This window comes from Calliphora vicina, chromosome 5, assembly GCF_958450345.1.
Source record: "Calliphora vicina chromosome 5, idCalVici1.1, whole genome shotgun sequence".
Taxonomy (NCBI): Eukaryota; Metazoa; Arthropoda; class Insecta; order Diptera; family Calliphoridae; genus Calliphora; species Calliphora vicina.
The window spans coordinates 16,413,920-16,437,065 of record NC_088784.1 but is presented as its reverse complement, the minus strand read 5'-3'; the positions used below and the strand labels follow the sequence as shown (position 1 = coordinate 16,437,065).

At 29.1% G+C, this 23,146-nt stretch overlaps 1 protein-coding gene across 1 annotated transcript; it reads right to left on the bottom strand.

Moving 5' to 3' along the window:
* Positions 1-7,736: 7,736 nt before the first annotated feature.
* LOC135959984 (GATA zinc finger domain-containing protein 4-like) lies at positions 7,737-23,064 on the bottom strand. Its single transcript, XM_065511152.1, has 3 exons — positions 23,057-23,064; positions 22,504-22,955; positions 7,737-7,759 (listed from the first exon to the last, which is right to left on the bottom strand). The coding sequence occupies exons 1-3, from the start codon at positions 23,062-23,064 to the stop codon at positions 7,737-7,739; spliced, it is 483 nt and encodes a 160-aa protein (XP_065367224.1).
* Positions 23,065-23,146: the final 82 nt, after the last annotated feature.

The window sequence follows — 23,146 nt, the reverse complement described above, 5'->3', positions numbered from 1 at the left end:
AAAACGAAAAATAATTATAATTTTGTATGTTATTATATAAAAAAAAATAATTTGGTACTTAAAGTAAAGTACTTTGAAAAAGGTACTTTTTGCAAAAAAGTACCTAAATTAATAAAACTACTAATTTCTGCCTGCTAATACTTAAAACAATTTGCAATACACTGCAAAAAAAAGTATTTTTAATATTTATTCCTACATTTGTCTATAGATAAGTGTAGCAAAGCATTTCCCAACCATGTCGTCCCTTTAATACCTGTGAAAATTTTAATTTGTCGCCTGCTAAATCTTGTTGCTTGCTGCACTACCTATGTGCAACCTCGCTGCAACCGTTAGTATTTTTGTAACAAACTCTGCAAGCTGAAAGATGGATTACCAAATAAATATCAACAACACACAACACAATAGATTTACTTAATCCTGGTCATAAAACAAGCAATAAAATACAAATTTATGCTGCTAGAAAATATGTACTCTCGTATGTTTGTTTGCTTATTTGTGTTTCTTAATAACTAAGCGAAAAGGGATATTCCAAGGCTTTAAGTTATAGACTAAATCCATGAAAAAGGTCAGGAAAATTTTGTTAATACAAACGCATACATATGTAGATTTTAAAGACAATGTTTTTTTTCCAAAAAAAAATGAATAAAAATAAAGGTCGGTAGGAAAAAATTTGAGTTTGTTAAATTAAAATTAATTTTTTTTAAAAAAAATTAATTTTGAGGTTGGGTTGAAAATATTTTTTATTAAAAGGAATTTCATTAGTTTTAATAACAAATTTAATAAAGCTTTCAAAAATAATAATAAATTTGTGAAAAAAATTCTAAAAATCTGTTAATTTTCATTAAACAAAAATTAAAAATTTCGAGGTAGTAAGAAAAAAATTTTAATTTTAAAATATATAATTTGATTTTAAAAATTAATCCAATTTCCTTAAAATTTAGGCATTTTTTTAATTATTTCAAAAAATAAATTTTGAGGTTAGGGTGAAAATATTTTTTATTAAAAGGAATTTCATTAGTTTTAATAACAAATTTATTAAAGCTTTCAAAAATAATAAGAAATTTGTGAATAAATTCAAAAAATCTTTTTAATTTTCCTTAAAAACTATAAAAATTTCAAAAATATCGAGGTTAGTAAGAAAAAATGTTAATTTAATGAAATTTCAGGTTATTTCTTTAATATATATAATTTGATTTTAAAAATTAATCCAATTTCCTTAAAATTTAGGCCTTTTTTTTAATAATTTCAAAAAATAAATTTTGAGGTTATGGTGAAAATATTTTTTATTAAAAGGAATTTCATTAGTTTTAATAACAAATTTAATAAAGCTTTCAAAATGAATAGGAAATTTGTGAAAAAATTCTAAAAACCTCTTTAATTTTCTTTAAAAACTATAAAAACTTCAAAATTGTAGAGGTTAGTAAGAAAAAAAAATGTTAATTTAAAGAAATTTCAGGTTATTTTTTTTAAATATATAATTTAATTTTAAAAATTAATCCAATTTCCTTAAAATTTAGGCATTTTTTAATTATTTCAAAAAATAAATTTTGAGGTTAGGGTGAAAATATTTTTTATTAAAAGGAATTTCATTAGTTTTAATAACAAATTTAATAAATCTTTCAAAAATAATAAGAAATTTGTGAAAAAATCTTTTTAATTTTCTTTAAAAACTATAAAAAATTTAAAAATTTCGAGGTTAGTAAGAAAATAATTTGATTTAATGAAATTTCAGGTTATTTCTTTAATATATATAATTTGATTTTAAAAATTAATCCAATTTCCTTAAAATTTAGGCATTTTTTTAATAATTTCAAAAAATAAATTTTGAGGTTAGGGTGTAAATATTTTTTATTAAAAGGAATTTTATTAGTTTTAATAACAAATTAAATAAAGCTTTCAAAAACAATAAGGAATTTGTGAAAAAATTCTAAAAATCTGTTAATTTTCATTAAAAACAATATTAAAATTTAAAAAATTCGAGGTTAGTAAGAAAAAAATGTTAATTTAATTAAATTTCTGGTTATTACTTTAAAATATATAATTTGATTTTAAAAATTAATCCAATTTCCTTAAAATTTAGGCATTTTATTAATAATTTCAAAAAATAAATTTTGAGGTTAGGGTGAAAATATTTTTTATTAAAAGGAATTTCATTAGTTTTAATAACAAATTTAATAAAGCTTTCAAAAATAAAATAAATTTGTGAAAAAATTCTAAAAATCTCTTTAATTTTGTGTAAAAAAATATAAAAATTTTAAAAATTTCGAGGTTAGTAAGAAACAATTTTAATTTAATGAAATTTCAGGTTATTTCTTTGAAATATATAATTTGATTTTAAAAATTTATCGAATTTACTTAAAAATTAGGAATTTTTTCAACAAATAAAAAAAAATAATTTTGAGGTTAGGGTGAAAATATTTTTTATTAAAAGGAATTTCATTAGTTTTAATAACAAATTTAATAAAGCTTTCAAAATTAATAGGAAATTTGTGAAAAAGTTCTAGAAATTTCTTAAATTTAATTAAAAAAATATAAAAATTTCGAGGTTAGTAAAAAAAAAATTTAATGTAATGAAATTTCAGGTTATTTTTTTAAAATATATAATTTGATTTTAAAAATTAATCCAATTTCCTTAAAAATAAGGAATTTTTTCAACAAATAAAAAAAAAATAATTTTGAGGTTAGGGTGAAAATAATTTTTATTAAAAGGAATTTCATTAGTTTAATTAATAAATCTTTCAAATTAATTTAGAAATATTGGTAAAGTTTCCAAAAATCTATAATTATCAATGAAATTATAAAAAAAAATTAAAAAAACTTGAGTTTCGAATAGAAAAATTAAATAAAATTTTCTTTGCCCTAATATATTGCAAATAAATATAAGCATTTAATTTGCATGTATTCTCTAGCTACTTTTATTTAATTTCATAAAATTTCCTACCCGGTCTTTTATTTTATAACAGCAACCGAATTTCCATACTTACACAAGCTACTAGACTTCAAATATTTTCCTTTCATTGTCCTTTTTCTTCACAAATCTTTCAACACCCAAGGTTAAGGTTTATTGTATTTGTCAATTGTCTGCTGCAGGAAAATACAAATTTTTATGGTCTCATTGTTAAATAAATACAGTTTTCGTTTATTTTCAAACAAACATAAATTTCCTAGAATTGAGTCATTAGCATGCTGAGCCAAGCTTTAGCATGAGCTAGAGATAGCTCAAGAACAAACAAAAAACTAAACAGACTAAAATAATGAAAATCTTAGTATCTCTGGCTCAACATGCCTCAAAAAAATGTTTTCTTTTTTTAGTTTAATCCTGCTCTGCATGTACTAAATCCTTTTTTTGCTCAATAGATATTTGGGTTTTTTGGGATCTACGGTATTAGTTAGTTAGTAACGGTTAAAAAGGTTACATATTGTATTATTTTAGTTAATCAGCAGGACTTTTGTAATGGAATTTTATAGAAAAAACAGCTAAACTCAATCTGTTGAGTTTAAGAACAATACCACCTTTTAAAGAAGTATTACTTAAAGTGAATCAGTAGTAAATTTATCTTTAAGAAATACAGGCTATATAAAGATTTTCAATTCTTTAAACGCGTCCTCTTCCTAAGCGGGGAAATAGCAGATAAATTACTGAGTGATTTAAATACCGGGTCTTCTAATAGGGACTTCCGAACTTTGAGAACCATATTGTTGAAACTACATCTACGGAATTCGAAATTCGTTATATCATCTTCTTTATAAATAAAAATCAAATGTCAATCATATTTCAGACCAAAATTCGATTATTTATATAAAAAATCACAATAGATTAAATCGATAATAACTTGGCCAATAAGCGTTTAATCAAGAAAAGGAGCTCGATCTGTGATCACTCATATTTCTGAGCAAAAATCGATTTTTTTATATAAAAACTCAAAATATCTAGATTCGCTAATAACTTGGCCAATAAGCGTTTAATCAAGAAAAGGAGCTCGATCTGTGATCACTCATATTTCTGAGCAAAAATCGATATTTTATAAAAAAACTCAAAATATCTAAATTCGCTAATAACTTGGCCAATAAGCGTTTAATCAAGAAAAAGAGGTCGATCTGTGATCACTCATATTTTTGACCAAAATTCGATTTTTTTTATAAAAACTCAAAATATCTAAATTCGCTAATAACTTGGCCAATAAACGTTTAATCAGGAAAAGGAGCTCGATCTGTGATCACTCATATTTCTGAGCAAAAATCGATTTTTTATATAAAAACTCAAAATATCTAAATTCTCCAATAACTTGGCCAATAAGCGTTTAATCAGGAAAAGGAGCTTGATCTGTGATCACTCATATTTCTAGCCAAAAATCGATTTTATATGTAACAAGTAAGAGTGCTATATTCGGCTATGCCGAATATTATATACCCTTCACCTTTGTTGTGGATGCATTATTATTTTTTATAATTAGTATATATGTATGTACATTGCCCATTTTCAGCGTACAGCATCCTAAATTTATCAAGAACACAAAAAACAACAACAACGCCAAACGAAACAAAACACCAAAAGAAAAAACAAAATACGCAAGGCAATGAAACCAACACACATCCAAACATACGTTTAATTGTATAAAAAACAACAACAACGCCAAAAGAAACAAAACACAAAAGAAAAACCAACACACAACCAAACAAAAGTTTAGTTGTATAAAAAACAACAACAACGCCAAAAGAAACAAAACACAAAATACACAAAGCTTGCACATAGAAACATACGTTTTGTTGTTTTTTTGTCAAAGCATGCAACATTGTGTTTTTTGATGAAATTTTCAGAGGTTATCTCGGATTTTTGCTCATATCTCCGTTATTTATGGACGGATTTTGCTGATTTTAAATAGCAAAATTCTCGAAAGTATGTCTGACAGAATTGTTGAAGATTTGGATCCCGGAGATATCTGGGGCCTTCAGAAAATTGATTTCAACAGACAGACAGACGGACAGACGGACAGACAGACAGACAGACAGACAGACAGACAGACAGACAGACAGACAGACAGACAGACAGACAGACAGACAGACAGACAGACAGACAGACAGACAGACAGACAGACAGACAGACAGACAGACAGACAGACAGACAGACAGACAGACAGACAGACAGACAGACAGACAGACAGACAGACAGACAGACAGACAGACAGACAGACAGACAGACAGACAGACAGACAGACAGACAGACAGACAGACAGACAGACAGACAGACAGACAGACAGACAGACAGACAGACAGACAGACAGACAGACAGACAGACAGACAGACAGACAGACAGACAGACAGACAGACAGACAGACAGACAGACAGACAGACAGACAGACAGACAGACAGACAGACAGACAGACAGACAGACAGACAGACAGACAGACAGACAGACAGACAGACAGACAGACAGACAGACAGACAGACAGACAGACAGACAGACAGACAGACAGACAGACAGACAGACAGACAGACAGACAGACAGACAGACAGACAGACAGACAGACAGACAGACAGACAGACAGACAGACAGACAGACAGACAGACAGACAGACAGACAGACAGACAGACAGACAGACAGACAGACAGACAGACAGACAGACAGACAGACAGACAGACAGACAGACAGACGGACATGGCTTAATCGACTCCGCTATCTATAAGGATCCAGAATATATATACTTTATAGGGTCGGAAATGAAAAATGTAGAAATTACAAACGGAATGACAAACTTATATATACCCTTCTCACGAAGCTGAAGGGTATAAAAACTCAAAATATCTAAATTCTCTAATAACTTGGCCAATAAGCGTTTAATCAAGAAAAGGAGCTCGATCTGTGATCACTCATATTTGTAGTCAAAAATCGATTTACACGTAATCTGTTGTTTTTTTATACCCTTCACCTTCGTGAGAAGGGTATATATAAATTTGTAATTCCGTTTGTAATTTCTACATTTTTCATTTCCGACCCTATAAAGTATATATATTCTGGATCCTTATAGATAGCGGAGTCGATTAAGCAATGTCCGTCTGTCTGTCCGTCTGTCTGTTGAAATCAATTTTCTGAAGACCGCAGATATCTTTGGGATCCAAATCTGCAATAATTCTGTCAGACATGCTTTCGAGAATTTTGCTATTTAAAATCAGCAAAATCGGTCCACAAATTGCTGAGATTGAGGAAAAAACCAAGCAACCTCGATTTTTGACCTATATCTGGATTACTAAGACATTAATATAGACAATATGGATATCTAATGATAGATATTTCAAAGACATTTGCAACGACGAATATAAGACCATAGTAAGATGGACCTACAATGGGTCAAAATTTTTAACCCGAATTTTTTTTTCACAAAAAAAAAATGAAAAAACAAAAAAAAATTTAAAATTTTAAAATTAAAAAAAAAAATTTCAAATTTAAAAAAAAAAATTAAAATAATCGAAAAAATTTTTTTTCCAAAAAATTAAAAAAACATTTGGAAAAAAAATTTAATTTTTTTTACCTAAAAATATTTAAAATTTTGAAGTATAATTTGGTGAAAGGTATATAAGATTCGGCACAGCCGAATATAGCACTCTTACTTGTTATACCCTTCACCATGAGTGGCAAGGGTATATATAAGTTTGTCATTCCGTTTGTAATTTCTACATTTTTCATTTGTGACCCCACAAAGTATATATGTATATTCTGCATCGTTATAGATAGCGGAGTCGATATAGCCATGTCCGTCTGTGTGTTGAAATCAACTTTCTGAAGCCCCCAAATAACTTACATACACGAATGATATGACATCAATATCTCCGAAATTCTACCGGCTCGGTTGCTATTTAAAATCGAGCAAATCGGTCCACAAATGGCTGAGATATAAGGAAAAAACCAGGACAACCTCGATTTTTTACCTATTTTTGACCCATATCTGGATTACTAAATCATTAATATAGACAATATGGATATCTAATGATAGATATTTCAAAGACCTTTGCAACGACGTATATAAGACCATAGTAAGTTGGACCTACAATGGGTCAAAATCGGAAAAACTATTTTTTAACCCGAATTTTTTTTTTCACCAAAATTTTTTTTCGCTAAATATTAAAAAAAAAATTTAAAAACTAAAAAATTTTTTTTTTAAAATGAAAAAAAAATTATAAAATTTAAAAAAAAATGAAAAAAAAAAATTAAAAAACATTTTCGAAAAAACAACTGGAAAAAAAATTAAATTTTGTTTACCTAAAAATATTTAAAATTTTTATTTTAAAGTATAATTTGGTGAAGGGTATATAAGATTCGGAACAGCCGGATATAGCTCTCTTACTTGTTTTTTTTCTTTTTAACTATTTTTACAAATCGAACACAAGCATTTTTTTTAACTTGGACAAGACAACTTATGTCGGGTCAGCTAGTTACTTATAAATATTGTAGTTTTTACAAACAGAATGATAAATTTATATATACCCTTATTAAGTTTAAACAAATACTCACCTTTATATTTAAACTTGTTTAAATGAATAATAAAAACACATTTTTTTTTTAATTTTTGCTGATTTTTATAATTACCAGCCAATATTTAATTTATTTTTAAAATCCTTGAAATTTAAAAATTTTTTTTTTCGAAAAATTTTAATCAAATAAAAAAATAATATAATACAAAGAGGAATACATTATTTAAAGATTTAAAAAATAAATAGCAATAAAATAGAAAATATAATATTTATAACAATTCATGATGATCATCTGTGAATTAAAAGAGAGATTTATGTATATAAAACAATTAAATTTCAATAAAGTGTTAATTAAGGCGACATCTTATTCTTAGTGCAAATGTCAAACCAAGGCGAATTCATATAAGGAGGAGTCAGTCAAACAGCTTATTACTTTTTTCGCTTGTTTGATAATAGCAGCTTTTTATAATTCAATATTTCCCTATTCTAAGCTTATTGACAAAAAATTTATTTATTACATAAACAACTTAAACCACCAATATTCCAATATCCATAGTACTTTAAGATTTAATACACATTTATTTAATTTTTCATTTCTGTTGTCTGACATTTGCTAAGACCAATTGTTGTTTTTATAGAACTGCCACCACCTTTTCTGAATTCGCCTTGGTTTAAACATACATACATATATACGCCCATATTCTGAAAAGCGCATATTGCTTAAAATTTGCGTTTTCGATTTGAAAACGCGTTTTCAAACCGCTAGTGTATACTGAAACGAATAACAAAACGTATGGTTTTCTGAACATGCTGAAATGCGTTTTTCAAAACGTAAGTCATTTGAAAGCGCTATGTTTTCCAGAACATGGGCGAAAGCTACGTTTGCATTTTATGGGAGTTAAATGTTAAAAAATTAGTTTGAATTCATTTAAAACCCGTCTAATTTATCAGATCAGACTTCTCTCTATTCGTCTGAAAAGTTTTCCTATAATAATTAGTTCAATATTCTCATAATTCGGCTAACCTGGCGATATGAACTTTAAGAATTTCAGGAAAAACTTAATTTTAGACAATATGTCACTGAATATATAGCCAATTTACATATAAAAATACTAAAAATTTTATTAAAATCGGAGAACCATTCATTCACTATCAAAGGGGAACAATTAGAATTTTGAGGTTTTACATAAAAACGTTACCGAATTTTATTTTGAAATTTCAAGATGACGTTATTATGGAATATCTGGTGAAATATAACTGTGAAAGCCGCAAAACTTTGCGGAATTTACTTCAATATTATTGTGTGCATCTTGGCTGAAAATGGGCGGTATTGGATAAATGGGCGTATGAATATCTTCAAACTTTATATGAATCAATTTCTTATCACGTCATAAAGTTTAAACATAAATTGTTTGCATTTTTGTACAAAAATATAAATTTTGAGCCATGTTCGAAAATTCGAAATTAATTTCGAAGTTCTAAAAAACGTCTTAAAATTCATTATTTTCATTCTACAATGTGAAAATAATAAAATTTGTATTGTTTGACAGTTTTTTATTTGATTTTTGATATTCGAACATGAAATTTTTGTGGGAAAAAATTAGATTTTATAATTTCTGAATAAAGCTAGAGACTAAATTACAAAAATATGGATTTTGGGCCATGTTCGAAAATTCGAAATTATTTTCGAAGTTCTAAAAACCATCTTAAAATTTATTATTTTTATTATACAATGTGATAATAATAAAATTTATTGTTCGAAAATTCGAAATTAATTTCGAAATTCTAAAAACCATCTCAAAATTCATTATTTTTATTCAACAATGTGATAATAAATTTTTTGATATTCGAACATGAAATTTTTGGATAACATTTATCGATATTATCATCTTTGTATAAAGCTCTAAGCGTATGTTACAAAAATATGCATTTCGGGTCATGTTCGAAAATTCTAAATTAATTTCGAAGTTCTAAAAAACGTCTTAAAATTCATTATTTTCATTCTACAAAGTGAAAATAATAAAAGTTGTGCTGTTTGGCAACATTTCATGGGGGTTTTTGATTTTCGAACATGAAATTATTGGAGAAAATGTTTAGATTTTATCATTTTTGTATCAAGCATTAACCGTAAGTTACAAAAATATGCATTTTGGATCATGTTCTAAAATTCGAAATTAATTTCGAAGTTCTAGAAAACGTCTTAAAATTCATTATTTTTATTCTACAATGTGAAAATAATAAAATTTGTGTTGTTAGACGTTTCTTCATTGGCGTTTCTGATATTCGAACTCGAAATTATTGGAGCAAATTTTAAGATTTTATCATTGTTGTATCAAGCATTAACCGTAAGTTACAAAAATATGCATTTCGGGTCATGTTCGAAAATTCGAAATTAATTTCGAAGTTCTAAAAAACGTCTTAGAATTTATTATTTTTATTCTACAAAGTGAAAAAAAGCGTAAGTAACAAAATTATGTAAATTGAGGCATGTTCGAAAATTAAAATTTCTAATAAACATAACAAAATGTTCCATTACATATTGTTTTACAAAGTAAAAAATAATAAACAATGGATTTTTAAAAATTATTAAAATTTTTTAAAATTCCGGGAAAAAAATTTCAATTTTGATCATGCAAAATATTTAATTATTTTATAAATAAAGGTTTATAATGTGTAATAGACAGATTTTAATAATCTTTTAATATTTTAAAGACCATATTCATAAGATTTCCTAAGACAACCTATGCACAAGTAGAAAAATACCTACCAAGTTGTGTGGAAAGTAGTAAACTTCCACAAACTTGCTAAAAGATCTATGTGCTATATTTCCCCAGGAAACCCAAATAATTACTTCGTAATCCCCGCCCCTAAACTATAAAACGCCAAAAATGTTTCCAATATTTTTTTATGAAAAAAAAAACTTAAATTTCTTACGTTTCAAAACGTTTTATTTTCGAAAATAATGCTAAAATCTAGATATTTAAAACTAAAATTCTTATTATTTATTAAAATAAAGAAAATAACCTCAAATCGATTTTAATTAATAAAAATATAGAAAAAAATCATTTAATTAAAAGTAATATAATAAAAAAAAGAAAGAACCCAGTAATAGTTTTTTATAGAAATTGTTTTCACTTTATTTTAAATATTTTTTTTGTTGGTTTTTTTAATTTTCTTTTGTATTTTTTTTTGTAATATTTTTTTATTTTTTTTTTTTTGTTTAAAGTTGAAAGAAAATTTGTTTTATTATTATTTTTTAAAAAATATTTTTTTTATATATAAATGAATTTACCTTTTTTCAGTTTTCTTGCTTTTGCTTGTTTCTAAAAAAATGTATAATATGTTGTTGTACCATCAAATTAAATTAAATTAAAATAAAATGAGGAGGACACATAAAACGTAATTCTAATTAAAGAAATGTTAGAAAAAGAAGTTGAAGGTTCAAAAAAAAAAAGAAGGTGAAAAGTGAAAGAAAAAAAATATGGAAAATGAAAAAAAAAAATTACTTCATTTTGTTTGGTAACGAAATTGTGTCTGGCTGTCGTCACTCGTTGTTGATTATTGCTATTGATGTTGTTGTGGATAGATAGAATGACTATCTAGCTGAAAATCCTGTGGTTGGCCATAATCCTAAAATCCTTGTTTTAGAGCCTTCCTTGAAAGTTAGTGGCTGGTTGATTGAGTGTGAGTTGAAATAATGTTGATGAAAAAAAGCTTTTAAAGCTGTAAAAATAAATTATATTTTATTTTTTTCATAACAATTAGTTTACCATTGTTATTATTGTTGTTGCTGTAATTTTGTGTGAGTCTGTGTTTAGTTTGTTTTTTTTCTTATTTTTTTTTTGTTTCCTAAAAATTTAAAGTTGAACACTTTGTTTTCTTAATAAACGATTTCATTTTCTTTGTTGTTGGCTTGTTTTTTGTTTTGATTCCAGACAAAACTCCTTTCTTTGTTGTTTCATAAGTCCAGTAGTGTTGTTGGTTGGGGTGCAAATATGGTTGAATTTGTTTTTTTTTTTCTTTTCTGAAATTAAGAAAAAATTGTTAAAAATTAATTGTATTAGGAAATAAAGTTTAAAATTAAGATAAATGGATATTGGAAATTTGTTTTTAAGCTAAATAAAATTTAATTGGGTAAATTTTGAAGACTTTCAAATTCAATGTCAGATTTTTACAGACTGAATAGCAACTGGGCATCATCGGTCCATATTTCTTTAAGAACAACATTTGCCAGGCCATCTCCATTAACGGCGAACGTTATAGGTTGATAATTAACAACATATTTTGGCCTAGACTTTTTTTCGTTAGACTTTTTCTTGTGGGTTATTTTTTTTACTAAATTTTATGTTAAATTTAATTGTAAATAATTATTTTTATAACCACTTTATATATTTACCTTTTTATTTAAAATGTTTTCCAATTTTTTGTTTATTTTGTTTTCGTTTTCTTTTTGTTGGTAATTAATATGTGGCTTTAAACCATTAGTCCTTATTATCTAAATCCTTAAACTACTTTGGGGGAGAGGGTTATTGGATAGGCCTTATTACACTGTTGGAAATAGAGACATTTTTTTTTTTTCAAAAAACAAAGAAACAGAACAAAAAAGAGAAAGAGAAAAACATAAACATATAATTGATTAATTCATTTGAAATATTTATTGCTAAAAAAAACTACTTTTAAAACTTAAAAAGTAATTTAAAAAATAGATGATTAATAGCACTTACGTTTCTCAAAACCAATATTATAAAACCAACTTACTAATTAAAATTTATTTTTCAAAGAACTTAAAATTATGGCAAAATCAACATCAACATGCGATACAACAATGCACAAATGGTATCATTTAAAAATATCTGGGAAATTTTTATAGAGAAGTAAAGCTTATAAATGATTTAGACCAACAACGGCTACAACTAGGACACACATTTTTGAAAATACATATGCCCAATTCACAATTGATGTCGTATAGTTGTAGCATTGTATATCGTAAATATTTTTCAAACAAATTTTTCGAAACAAAAACAAAACATTAATAAAAAAAACAAGTAATAGAGCTATATTCGACTGTGCCGAATCTTATATACCCTTCACCAAATTATACTTCAAAATAAAAAATTTAAATATTTTTAGGTGAACAAAAGTTTTTTTCATTTTTCGAATAGTTATTTTTAAATTTAAAATTTTTTTTTTTAAATTTTAAAAATAATTTTTTTGTTTTTTAAATTTTTTCTTTTTGGTTAAAATATATTTAAAATAAAAAATTTAAATATTTTTAGGTGAACAAATTTTTTTTTTTCAGTTTTTTTCATTTTTTGAAAAAAAAAAATTTCGAATTGTTATTTTTAAATTTTAAAATTTTTTTAAATTTGAAAAAAATTTTTTTTGTTTTTTATTTTTTTTTTTTTGTGAAAAAAAATTCGGGTTAAAATATATTTTTTCCGATTTTGACCCATTGTAGGTCCAACTTACTATGGTCTTATATACGTCGTTGAAAAGGTCATTGAAATATCTATCATTAGATATCCATATTGTCTATATTAATGACTTAGTAATCCAGATATAGGTTGTCCCGGTTTTTTGCTCATATATCCGTTATTTATGGACCGATTTTGCTGATTTTAAATAGCAAACTTCTCGAAAGCATGTCTGGCAGAATTATTGAAGATTTGGATCCCGAAGATATCAGGGGTCTACAGAAAATTGATTTCAACAGACAGACGGACATGGCTTATGCCGTAACTTCAACAAATAGATATCTACGGTGTAAAATACCCAGCAGATAAATTTACCTAAAAGGTAACTTGACATTAATTTCAAATCAATATCTATGGGTAAAAATTACCAAATATTTTTACTCCATAAGTAACTAAGCCCTGATAGATATCTATTTGTTGAAATTACGGGCATTAATCGACTCCGCTATCTATAATTATCCAAAATATATATACTTTATAGGGTCGGAAATGAAAAATGTAGAAATTACAAACGTAATGACAAACTTATATATACCCTTCTCACGAAGGTGAAGGGTATAATTACGACATACAACGCCACCAATTGTGAATTGGGCAATAATATCATAAAATGATGTATGGTAAGTAATAATATTTAACATTAATTGTAAATCAGTTCTAATTTTAACCGTTAGATAATACATGAAACTACTACAAGATGGCGCTGTGCAAACAAATAGAACGGCAAGTTGCAGAGCAGTCAGTGTATCGTAGTCGGTTTATTTAAAGCAAATAAACCACCGTTTTTAAAAGATTAAAAACGTAACAATAATGTTGGTTAAATAGTTAAAAAGTCGTAGGCATTTGTGGGTCGATTTTCATGATTATAAATAGCTACCCTACCAGAACTATACCCGATTTATTGATATATCATTCATGTTTGCAAGTTATTTGGGACGAAAGTTGATTTCCGACAGACTGAGATATATGACTATATCTACTTCGCTATCTATAACTATCCGGAATATACATATGTACATTAGGCCTGGTCGATTTGTATGGAGGATCAAAAAGTAAAAAATCGTATAGCAGAAACGCAATCTACGGAAAATTCTAAGAAATTTTCCTCAAGAAACCATAGGTCTAAAATGAAATCCTAGAATATATACACTAAGACGCAATGTACATTAAGTCGCCGTTTACACATGCAGATTTTCCTCGCATGAAAGTTTACTTTATAGGCAAGAGAGGCAAACGGAATAGAAAGGGGTACACACTCTGATGTACTTGCAATTCGTTTTGTGTTTTCGTTCGTAATACCTACATACACACAAACATGTACATTAATGTACAAACTGTCTGCAATAAAAATCTTTGTGTGTAAACGCGAATGCAAGTTTAAAGAAGAATAATAAAATCTTATGCGCGAAAAATCTTACAGTGTAAATGGGAACTAAGACTTTTCAGACGTCTGTTTTTTCGAATTCCCTTTTGAGAATCTTCCAAAAAATCATGAAATCATTTACACGGTGATTTTTTACATGAAATTATGTTTGACTTGTTTTTGACATTTAATTGTTGATTCTCTTTAGTTGTTTATTCGTAATATTTTTTTTAAATGAAAACATCTTATTTGATTGTGGAAAATAAATTGGACATTTTTTTAAATTGTTTTTTAAAAGTAAATTCAAAATGTGTGATGAAATAATTTAACTTTAAAAAAAAAATTCTCTTTTAATATAAATGATGTTTTCACTTCAACAAACGAAAAATTATAAAACATAATAAGAAGAATACGAATGAGTGTAAAGTGGAATGTCAAAAAGAAACATGAAAAACCAAAATCATGTTTGTTTTCTTACCCCCCATTCTTCTCTACCCCGCGCACCTCCAATCATCGACAAACATGAAAACAGACGTCTGGGCAAACATGAAAAAAATCATCGTGTGAATTGCGCGTAATACCCCGGTTTGCGTCGGTTTCGAAGTTGCGTCACAAAGTATACAGAGGCGTCACGAGACAGAAAATAATATAGTTCTATATTTGTTTCATTTTTAGTAACTGCCCTTTTCATTTTGTTTTAGTCTTAATTTTCTGCCGCAATAATTCAATTTCTTTCCGATTTAGTTTGATGCAATCATTTATTTTTGTAATATTTCACTTTTAATTGCCATTGTACATGTGGAGTTTTAGTTTGTAAATGTAAAAAACAACCAAGAATTTTGTTTCATTTAAATTTACACGTATACAATACACACATTTTTATAATTTTCCATTTTAAAAAATTTTGTGCCACAGACTACGAAAAAATTGTCTTACAAATTTATTTGTTAGTTTTGTTCACATTTCTTTGTCTACCAAATTCGTGTTGTATATAGCGTTTTGCTTTAACACATCACTGATATTGTAGTACAAAATATATTGCTATCTCTTTTTATGAGAACTGCCCTAACATCTGATTTGGCGTTTTTTAAACGTCAAATTTGACACTTCTGTATATTCTGTGGTTGCGTGATTTAAAATTTCTGTGATTTCGAAGTTGCGTCGATTTTGTTCCAGTTTGCGTCGCATGGCTTCGAAGTTGCGTCGTTAATATGAAAATTGTTCGGTCTCTCATGTCCTAATATGTATTAGATCCCTATATGTATTAAACCTAGTCCTGTAAATGCTAACATCGTTTAATGCTGGTGTTCTCACATGCTTTTGCTCCAGGCACAACACCCCCTGACTCATTTCATTAAAAGCATGGCCCACTAAAACCATGCAAGACTCGCCCTGTAAAAGTAAATAATATGCAAACAATTAACAATTAAGCCAGAGTCCGAATTTCCGTATTCGGAAAGGAGTAAAATGTATCGTAATTTTCTTATCCAGCTAGAAATCTAGTAAGTCTGAGTTGAAGAACAATTCGCATATCATCATCTTTATCACTTAAGTTAACTTTTTGTATAACTTATTTCTCAGTTTTATTGTTTTACCATTGAATTGAGGTTATGAGAAGATATTTGAGAAACACGTTTTTGAAGTTACTATATTCTTGCGGATATCCTGGCAAAATAACAAAACTGCTGAAAATTGTTAATTTAAAACCTTCATTTAAAATCTATCCATCTATAAAAGAGTAGTGTATGTTTGCAATTAATAAACTCAGAAACTAATGCATCAAACTGAACAAAAATGTACAATTCAAAAATTTTTCTCGATGTTAAGAAATCGAAATAAGCTGGCAGTGTTTGGGATATGAACAATGGCGTGATCTGCAATGGCAAAAAATAAAACAATCCATATTGCAAAATCACGAATTGGATCATCTTCTTGAGGAGATCAGAATGCTGTCGGGTGACTAGCTAATTGCTGATGACTGCCTAGTCAACCTAACCATTAGATTCTGATCCAGAATCCCCGGATGAACCTACAACCCTATCATATTAACATCCAGAACGTCATACTATACAACATCGATCGATTGTCTATATCGACTGATCAGATAACGTTGCATCAAGTGGCGGTATCCGAAGCTATTAATAGCTGTCCTAAATTAACATTCCCTGCAATCCCGGATTGTGTGAAGCTACTTCACAGGTACGCAAGATATGTTATTCCTTAAATAAGAGCCGGCAATAGTGATTTGGAAACCAGTTCTATGGGGCGAAAAGAGTGTTCCTGTGAAGTTTTGTTTTTGTACGATGATGTTGCCATAGTTTGAGATCATTTATACCTAAAACGCTTATTCGATTTTTTGGAAATTTTAGAAAAATATATTATTTATTCAATCTATATAAAGGGTTTTTCATTAAGAGCCTCATATCTTTAAACTTAAATAAATTACTCAATGAAGTTAAACTTCAAAGGAAATTTGTGAAGATGGGATTTGGAGTACAATATTCAATAGAGTCCCACCGAAACTAGGGTTTTCAGGCCGAAACCGAAGCAAACCTAATATTCAGCCAAATAATCATTATTACCTAATCGTAAACAAACCGAAACTTATCAATAGGGACTTTCGAACATTGTCAGTTCTTAGCGGCCATATTGTTGAAGCTATATCTGTTGAATTGGCTGTCCTTTATTCAGTTTGTTTTGCCAAATCACCATGGACGGATATAGCGTTTAACAACACATGCTGTGGTTCTGTTCGGGCAAGGATCCGCGAGTTTTACCCATTTTACGCACTGATGCCCATCTCTGAATGTATGGGTACGTCACGTCACCAATTAAAATTGTAAAATTTGGAACGATACCAATCAACATGAGAACCAAGAGCGTCCAAAGCATTCCGAAAAAGTCAGCTTGGTATGAGTTTTGGGCTGCGTTCCATATTTATTTGGTCTGGCCAATCACCAATCATCGATGATTTCAAAGGGACAGCGCTAAATACCACATAGCTAATGCCACATTAGATATTCTACAAGAGCGAGGGCATGGCCGTCTCACATGGTGGTGTATGGGAACTGGCGTGCGATTTGACCACGTTCGACTTTTTCTGCGGGGTTTTCTTAACGCAGGTCTATGCTAATAAGCCATAAACCTCAAAACGTAAATAGGTCATATTGCGCCTTATTTATGCGCCAGAGTCATGGTAAATTGGACATTTCGGATGCGCGCTACCCAGCAAATTCGCCGCGGAATTTTGCATACATAATGGCCTTTCAAACGAATACAACATATCGATGATATCTCACACACACTTTGTTTTATTTACATTTTATTATAGGAAGCGCTTAATGAAAGACCCATTATGATGAGCTTTGGCCTGTTCAATGCGTTTATAGTTCTATCTGTTTCGAGATTCGTGACCACTTCTTCTCTACTACCTTCCTATTTTTCTAGCGGAATGGTTCTGTTTCGAGATTCGTGACCACTTCTATTGCAATAGAAAACAATAATGTATTTATTTCTTCTGGAATCTCTTCTCTGTCTTCTAAGGTCAATTTATTCCTTTCCCTTCATTATTTTCAAGTAAATAACATAAGAATCTACATATTTAAAACACACCACACAAATCGGCATAACATGTATGTTTCATAAAAAATTAAAAACCCGAGTTCTTAGAAAAATTAAAGAAAAACTAGTAAGAAAGTATTGTCGGTCAAGCCCGACCATATAATACCCTACACTAAGTAAAAGAGCAAAAATATGTTTCTTTTAAAATTTCAATAATTTATAATTTTGACTGATTTTCGAAAGTGGGCCTTATATGGGGGCTATGACCAATTATGGACCGATCACCATGAAATTAGGTCGTGTGATTTATTTCTCTATGAAAGTTTACTATGTTGAATTTTGTGAGTATACCAACATTTTTAAGCGATTTATGCACGTTAAAGTGATTTTCGGAAGCGGGTCTATATGGAAGCTATGACTAATTAAGGAGTGAGATCGAAAAATTCTTAACACACGTTTTTCATTACATTTTTTAACCCAAGTATTATTTGAATTTTTTTTTGATCAAGTTACCTTTGAAAAACATGTCAGTTATTATGTGTAATGTCAATTATATTAATTTTTTTGTTAATCTGATTAAAATGAGTGACCAGAAAAAAGTGCGTACTGAAATTATTAAATATTTTCAACAAAACCCAACTTGGTCTTACAAAAAGTTGGCCAAGCATACAAAGGTCTGCCGTCAAACTGTTTCCAATGTTATTAAACAGTACCGGGAGAACTTGTCAGTTGATAGAAAACCTGGTTCAGGTAGAAGGAATGGTCCACATGATGTTTCTAAAGCCAAAAAAATAGAACGCATTTTCAAAAGAGCTCCCAACACATCCGGTAGGAAAGCAGCCCGGTTAGCTCAGTGCTCGGACTATTTGGTACGAAAAGTTAAAGCTAATGCAGGTTTAAAAACATACAAGGCTCAAAAAGTTCCTGACAGGAACGCTACTAAAAATTTAGAGGCCAAAAACAGAGCACGGAAATTGAAGTCAAGTTTTATAAAAAAATATTCTTGCTGCATAATGGATGACGAAACGTATGTTCTGGCAGATTTTTCGCAACTTCCAGGTCAAAAATTTTATGTTGCTGATGCTCGAGGGAATGTTGAAGAAAAGTTTAGGACCCAAAAGCAGACAAAATTTCCCAGAAAGTTCTTGGTATGGCAAGCAATATGCAGTTGCGGCAAAAGAAGCCACTCATTTGTTACAACGGGCTCTATAAATACCGAAATTTACATCAAGGAATGTTTACAAAAAAGGCTGCTTCCATTCATAAGACTTCATAATGTGTCCACTTATTTTTGGCCTGACTTGGCATCCTGTCACTATGGCAAACAAGCCCTTGAGTGGTACAAGAACAATAATGTGGTATTTGTACCAAGAGAGGCAAATCCTCCAAACTGCCCGGAGCTAAGGCCAGTGGAGAGATATTGGGCTCTTGTTAAAAGAGAATTGAAGAGTACAAAAAAGGTGTCCAAAAGTGTGGTAGATTTTAAACGGAGATGGACTACATGTTCGAGCAAAGTGACAGAAAGCACTATAAAAACGTTAATGGAAGGGTTTCCGAAAAAGGTTCAAAATTTCATCACTAGTGATTAAAACTATAAAAATAATTTTTTTTGTAAATTGTAATAATAATTTCAATCAAATAAAAAAAAAATTAAAGCTGTAAGTTTAGTGGTTTCTTTTTTATAAACATATATGTATGTTAAGAATTTTTCGATCTCACTCCTTATGGACCGATCGTAACAAAATTTGGTGACATGAATTTTGTATATATAACACTTATTTGGAGCGCAATTTGTGGAGATACATTTATAAATTAAACATTTATGACCGATAAAGTCCAATTTCGGAAGGACATTTGTATGGGGGCTAGGTGAAATAATGGACCGATTTCAGCTTGGTCCTTGGGCCGAAAAAATAATATGTACCAAATTTGATCGAAATATCTTTAAAATTGCGACCTGTACTCTGCGCACAAGATTTACATGGACAGCCAGCCAGCCAACCAGACGGACGGACATCGTTTTATCGACTCAGAAAGTGATTCCAAGTCGATCGGTATACTTTAAGCTGGGTGTTAGACTAATATTTTTGGGCGTTACAAACATCTGCACAAACGCATAACACGCTCTCCACTATGGTGGTGTAGGGTATAACAAATAATGAATTCTATGATCACTTATAAAGATCTATTTGCTTAAATGATTAAATTTAACACGAGGGCGTGTCAATAAGGTCGAGACTTTTTGAATGAAACACAGGCGTTTGGAGGGTACATATCTGTAATTTATGCTCACTTAGTTATTGAACATTATAGTGTAAACAACAAGGTTTCTTTTTGCTTCGAAAATTTGGCTTTTTGTGCCAACAAAGCGTCATGCGGGAAGTTTTGCTTTACTGCTTTTATTTGAAAAAAAGTACCGCTGCCCACCGAAGCTTATTGTGATTTTGACACAGAAGACAAAGATCGCCCTGGTCAGCCAAAAGAGTTTGAAGATCATGAATTGAATGAAGATTGTTGTCAAACTCAACAAGAACTTACAAAATCATTGGGAGCTACTAAGCAGCAATTTCAAAACGTTTGCGAGCATCAGGATTCATCCAAAAGCTGGGAAATTGGGTACCATAGGAATTGTAGCTGAGAGTCCTTGACAGACGAAAGAAACGAATTTTTGAATCATTATTTGTGATTAAAAATGGATCCATTACGATAACCCGAAGCGTAGGAAATCGTATGTGAAGCCCGGCCAACCAGCCGAATCGACACCAAAGCCAAATATCCATGGCGCTAAGGTAATGCTGTCAATTTGGTGGAGCAAAAAGAGTCCTATCTATTATTAGCTGCTGAAATCTGACCAGACCATCGCAGGGAACCAGTACTGAACGCAACTGATTCGTTTGAAGCGAGCATTGTCCGAAAAACATCCATAATATTCGGCCAGACATGAAACTGTAATATTCCATCATGACAACGCTCGGCCATATTTTGCAATACCTGTTAAAATCTATATAGAAAGAAGTGGTTGGCAAGTTTTGCCTCATCCACCTTATAAACCAGACCTTTCCCCGTCCGACTACAACTCGTTTCTAACGAAGCAAAACGTTCTCTCTGGGATACGCTTCACTATATAACAGAGTATCCGATATTTTGGTTCGAAATCCATATGTTGCCAGAAAGATGCGAAAAGGTTATAGCTAACAATGGCCAATATTCTGAATAAATTTATATTGTACAATGTTTCAAAATAAAAGCTAAAATTACAATATTCTAGAATATCAAATATTCTGGTTTTCGCCCAAAAAAATGTTGAAAAAATTAATATTGATTTCAAAATACAAATAATTGTTTCTTAAGTTCGTAAAAGCAACTTCAACTATTCAATCAAAAATTCATAAATTATTCAACTTTAGAACCACACAAAAGCTACAAAATTCTATAAAAGCAAAAGTCTACTTAATGAAGTCAAACAGCCTAACCACAAAAGCTTTAATGTAGGGTCACACATGACAAATATTTGACGAAAAAGACGTAACCACTAAATAAAATTAATTTGAATTCTTTTATTTATTTCAAAAACTTATTTTACTTAGGATGATTCAAAAGAAAAAAAATTGTATTATATTAGTTGATGCTGTTTGATCTTACAAAACCCTTGTAAGAGTAAACACGTCAAACAAATTTGTGATAAAAAAATGTGGTTACGCTTTTTTGATCAAATATTTTCCATGTGTGACCCTACCTTTAGAGTCGATTTTAAGTCCATAAAGTTGACTTTAATTTTAAATTTCGCACCATAAAACAAATTTGAAATATAATTTAAAATGTTGTTTTATTTTAAAATAAAGTCGACTTTAACAAAAATTAACTTTAAAATTTCTTTTACAGTTAGGCTGAATATTTGTAAAAGATTTGAAAATATTAAAAGCAAATTGAAAGTAAATTAAAAAATTAAAACCCTAAACCAACTAAAACAAAAAAAAATATAATAAAAATGGTAGTAAACTTAAAGTAAAAAATAATAAAGATAAAAAATTTTGAATTTTGGTTTTAAGTATTTTTGTTTTTTTTAATTTTTCATTTTTTTTTTGGATTTTTTATTTAATTTTTTATTAAAAATATACATTTTTTGTATAATTATTTTTTTTTTTTGAAAATTTTTAAAAAATTTTGTATTTTTTTTCTTAAAAAACTTTTCTTTTTTTCTTTTGTCTCTTTTTTTTGTTTTTTATTTTTCAAGTTTTTTTAGAAAATAAAAAGGCTTTTATAATAAATATAAAAAAAAATTATTGTGTATAGGTAAAATAGTAAAGTTGTCCTAAAAAGATTTGTTTGTAAATAGAGTTTAAATTTAGAAAATAATAAAAAAAAAAATGAGGAAATAATACAGGATTTAAAAGTAAACAAATTAAAAAGAGATTAAGTGCTCGGTTAGTAAGGTAAATGTTATAATGAGATGATTCTAAATTTATAAAATTTAGAATAATATTGTTGTGATATGTTTTAATAATGTTTAGCTACATGTATTCAAACAGAAAGCTGAGAGGATGAGGTGTGGTGTGGTGTTTGTTGCAGGAAGTGAGAGGGGGGTAGCGAAACAAATATGCTGGATTTAAAATCTGGTTTAAATAAAAACAAACTTACAAGTTATGGTTGTGGTTGTTGTAGCTGTAGTTCCAGTTGTTAATAATTCAACATCATCATCATCATCAGTAACAAGATCAACTATATGATTTCTAGAGTTGTTGCTGCTGCTACTGTTGTTGTTGTTATTATTATTATTGTTGTTTTGATTACTGGAATTATTATTATTGTTGTTGTTGCTATTGTTGTTATTGTAGTTGTTGTTGCTGCTGCTATTGTTGTGTTTGCTATGTGTATTTAAAGACGTCATCATGAACGAGTTGGTAGAATGATGTTGCAAATGATGATGATGCTGCTGCTGTAGATGATGTGGCTGATGATACAAATGATTGCTATTGTGGTTGTAATTGGCTGACAAACGTCTGGGTGTGCGACCATACAAAGACGTTGCATTGCAAGACGCCGCCGATGATGACAACGACGATGATGCCGATGATGCCGAAGATGACGAGCTCGAGGAGGAGGAAGAAACAGAGGAGGAGCAGGAGGAGGACGAGGAGGTTAAAGAAGAGGTTAAACGTTGACAGAAAATGCTATTGGAATTGGCAGCTGCAGCAGCATTATTATTTTTACGAAATTTCTGTGTATTATGATGCGGTAGTGTGTTATGGGTCAGCAACGTGTGTGTGGGTGGATATAAGTG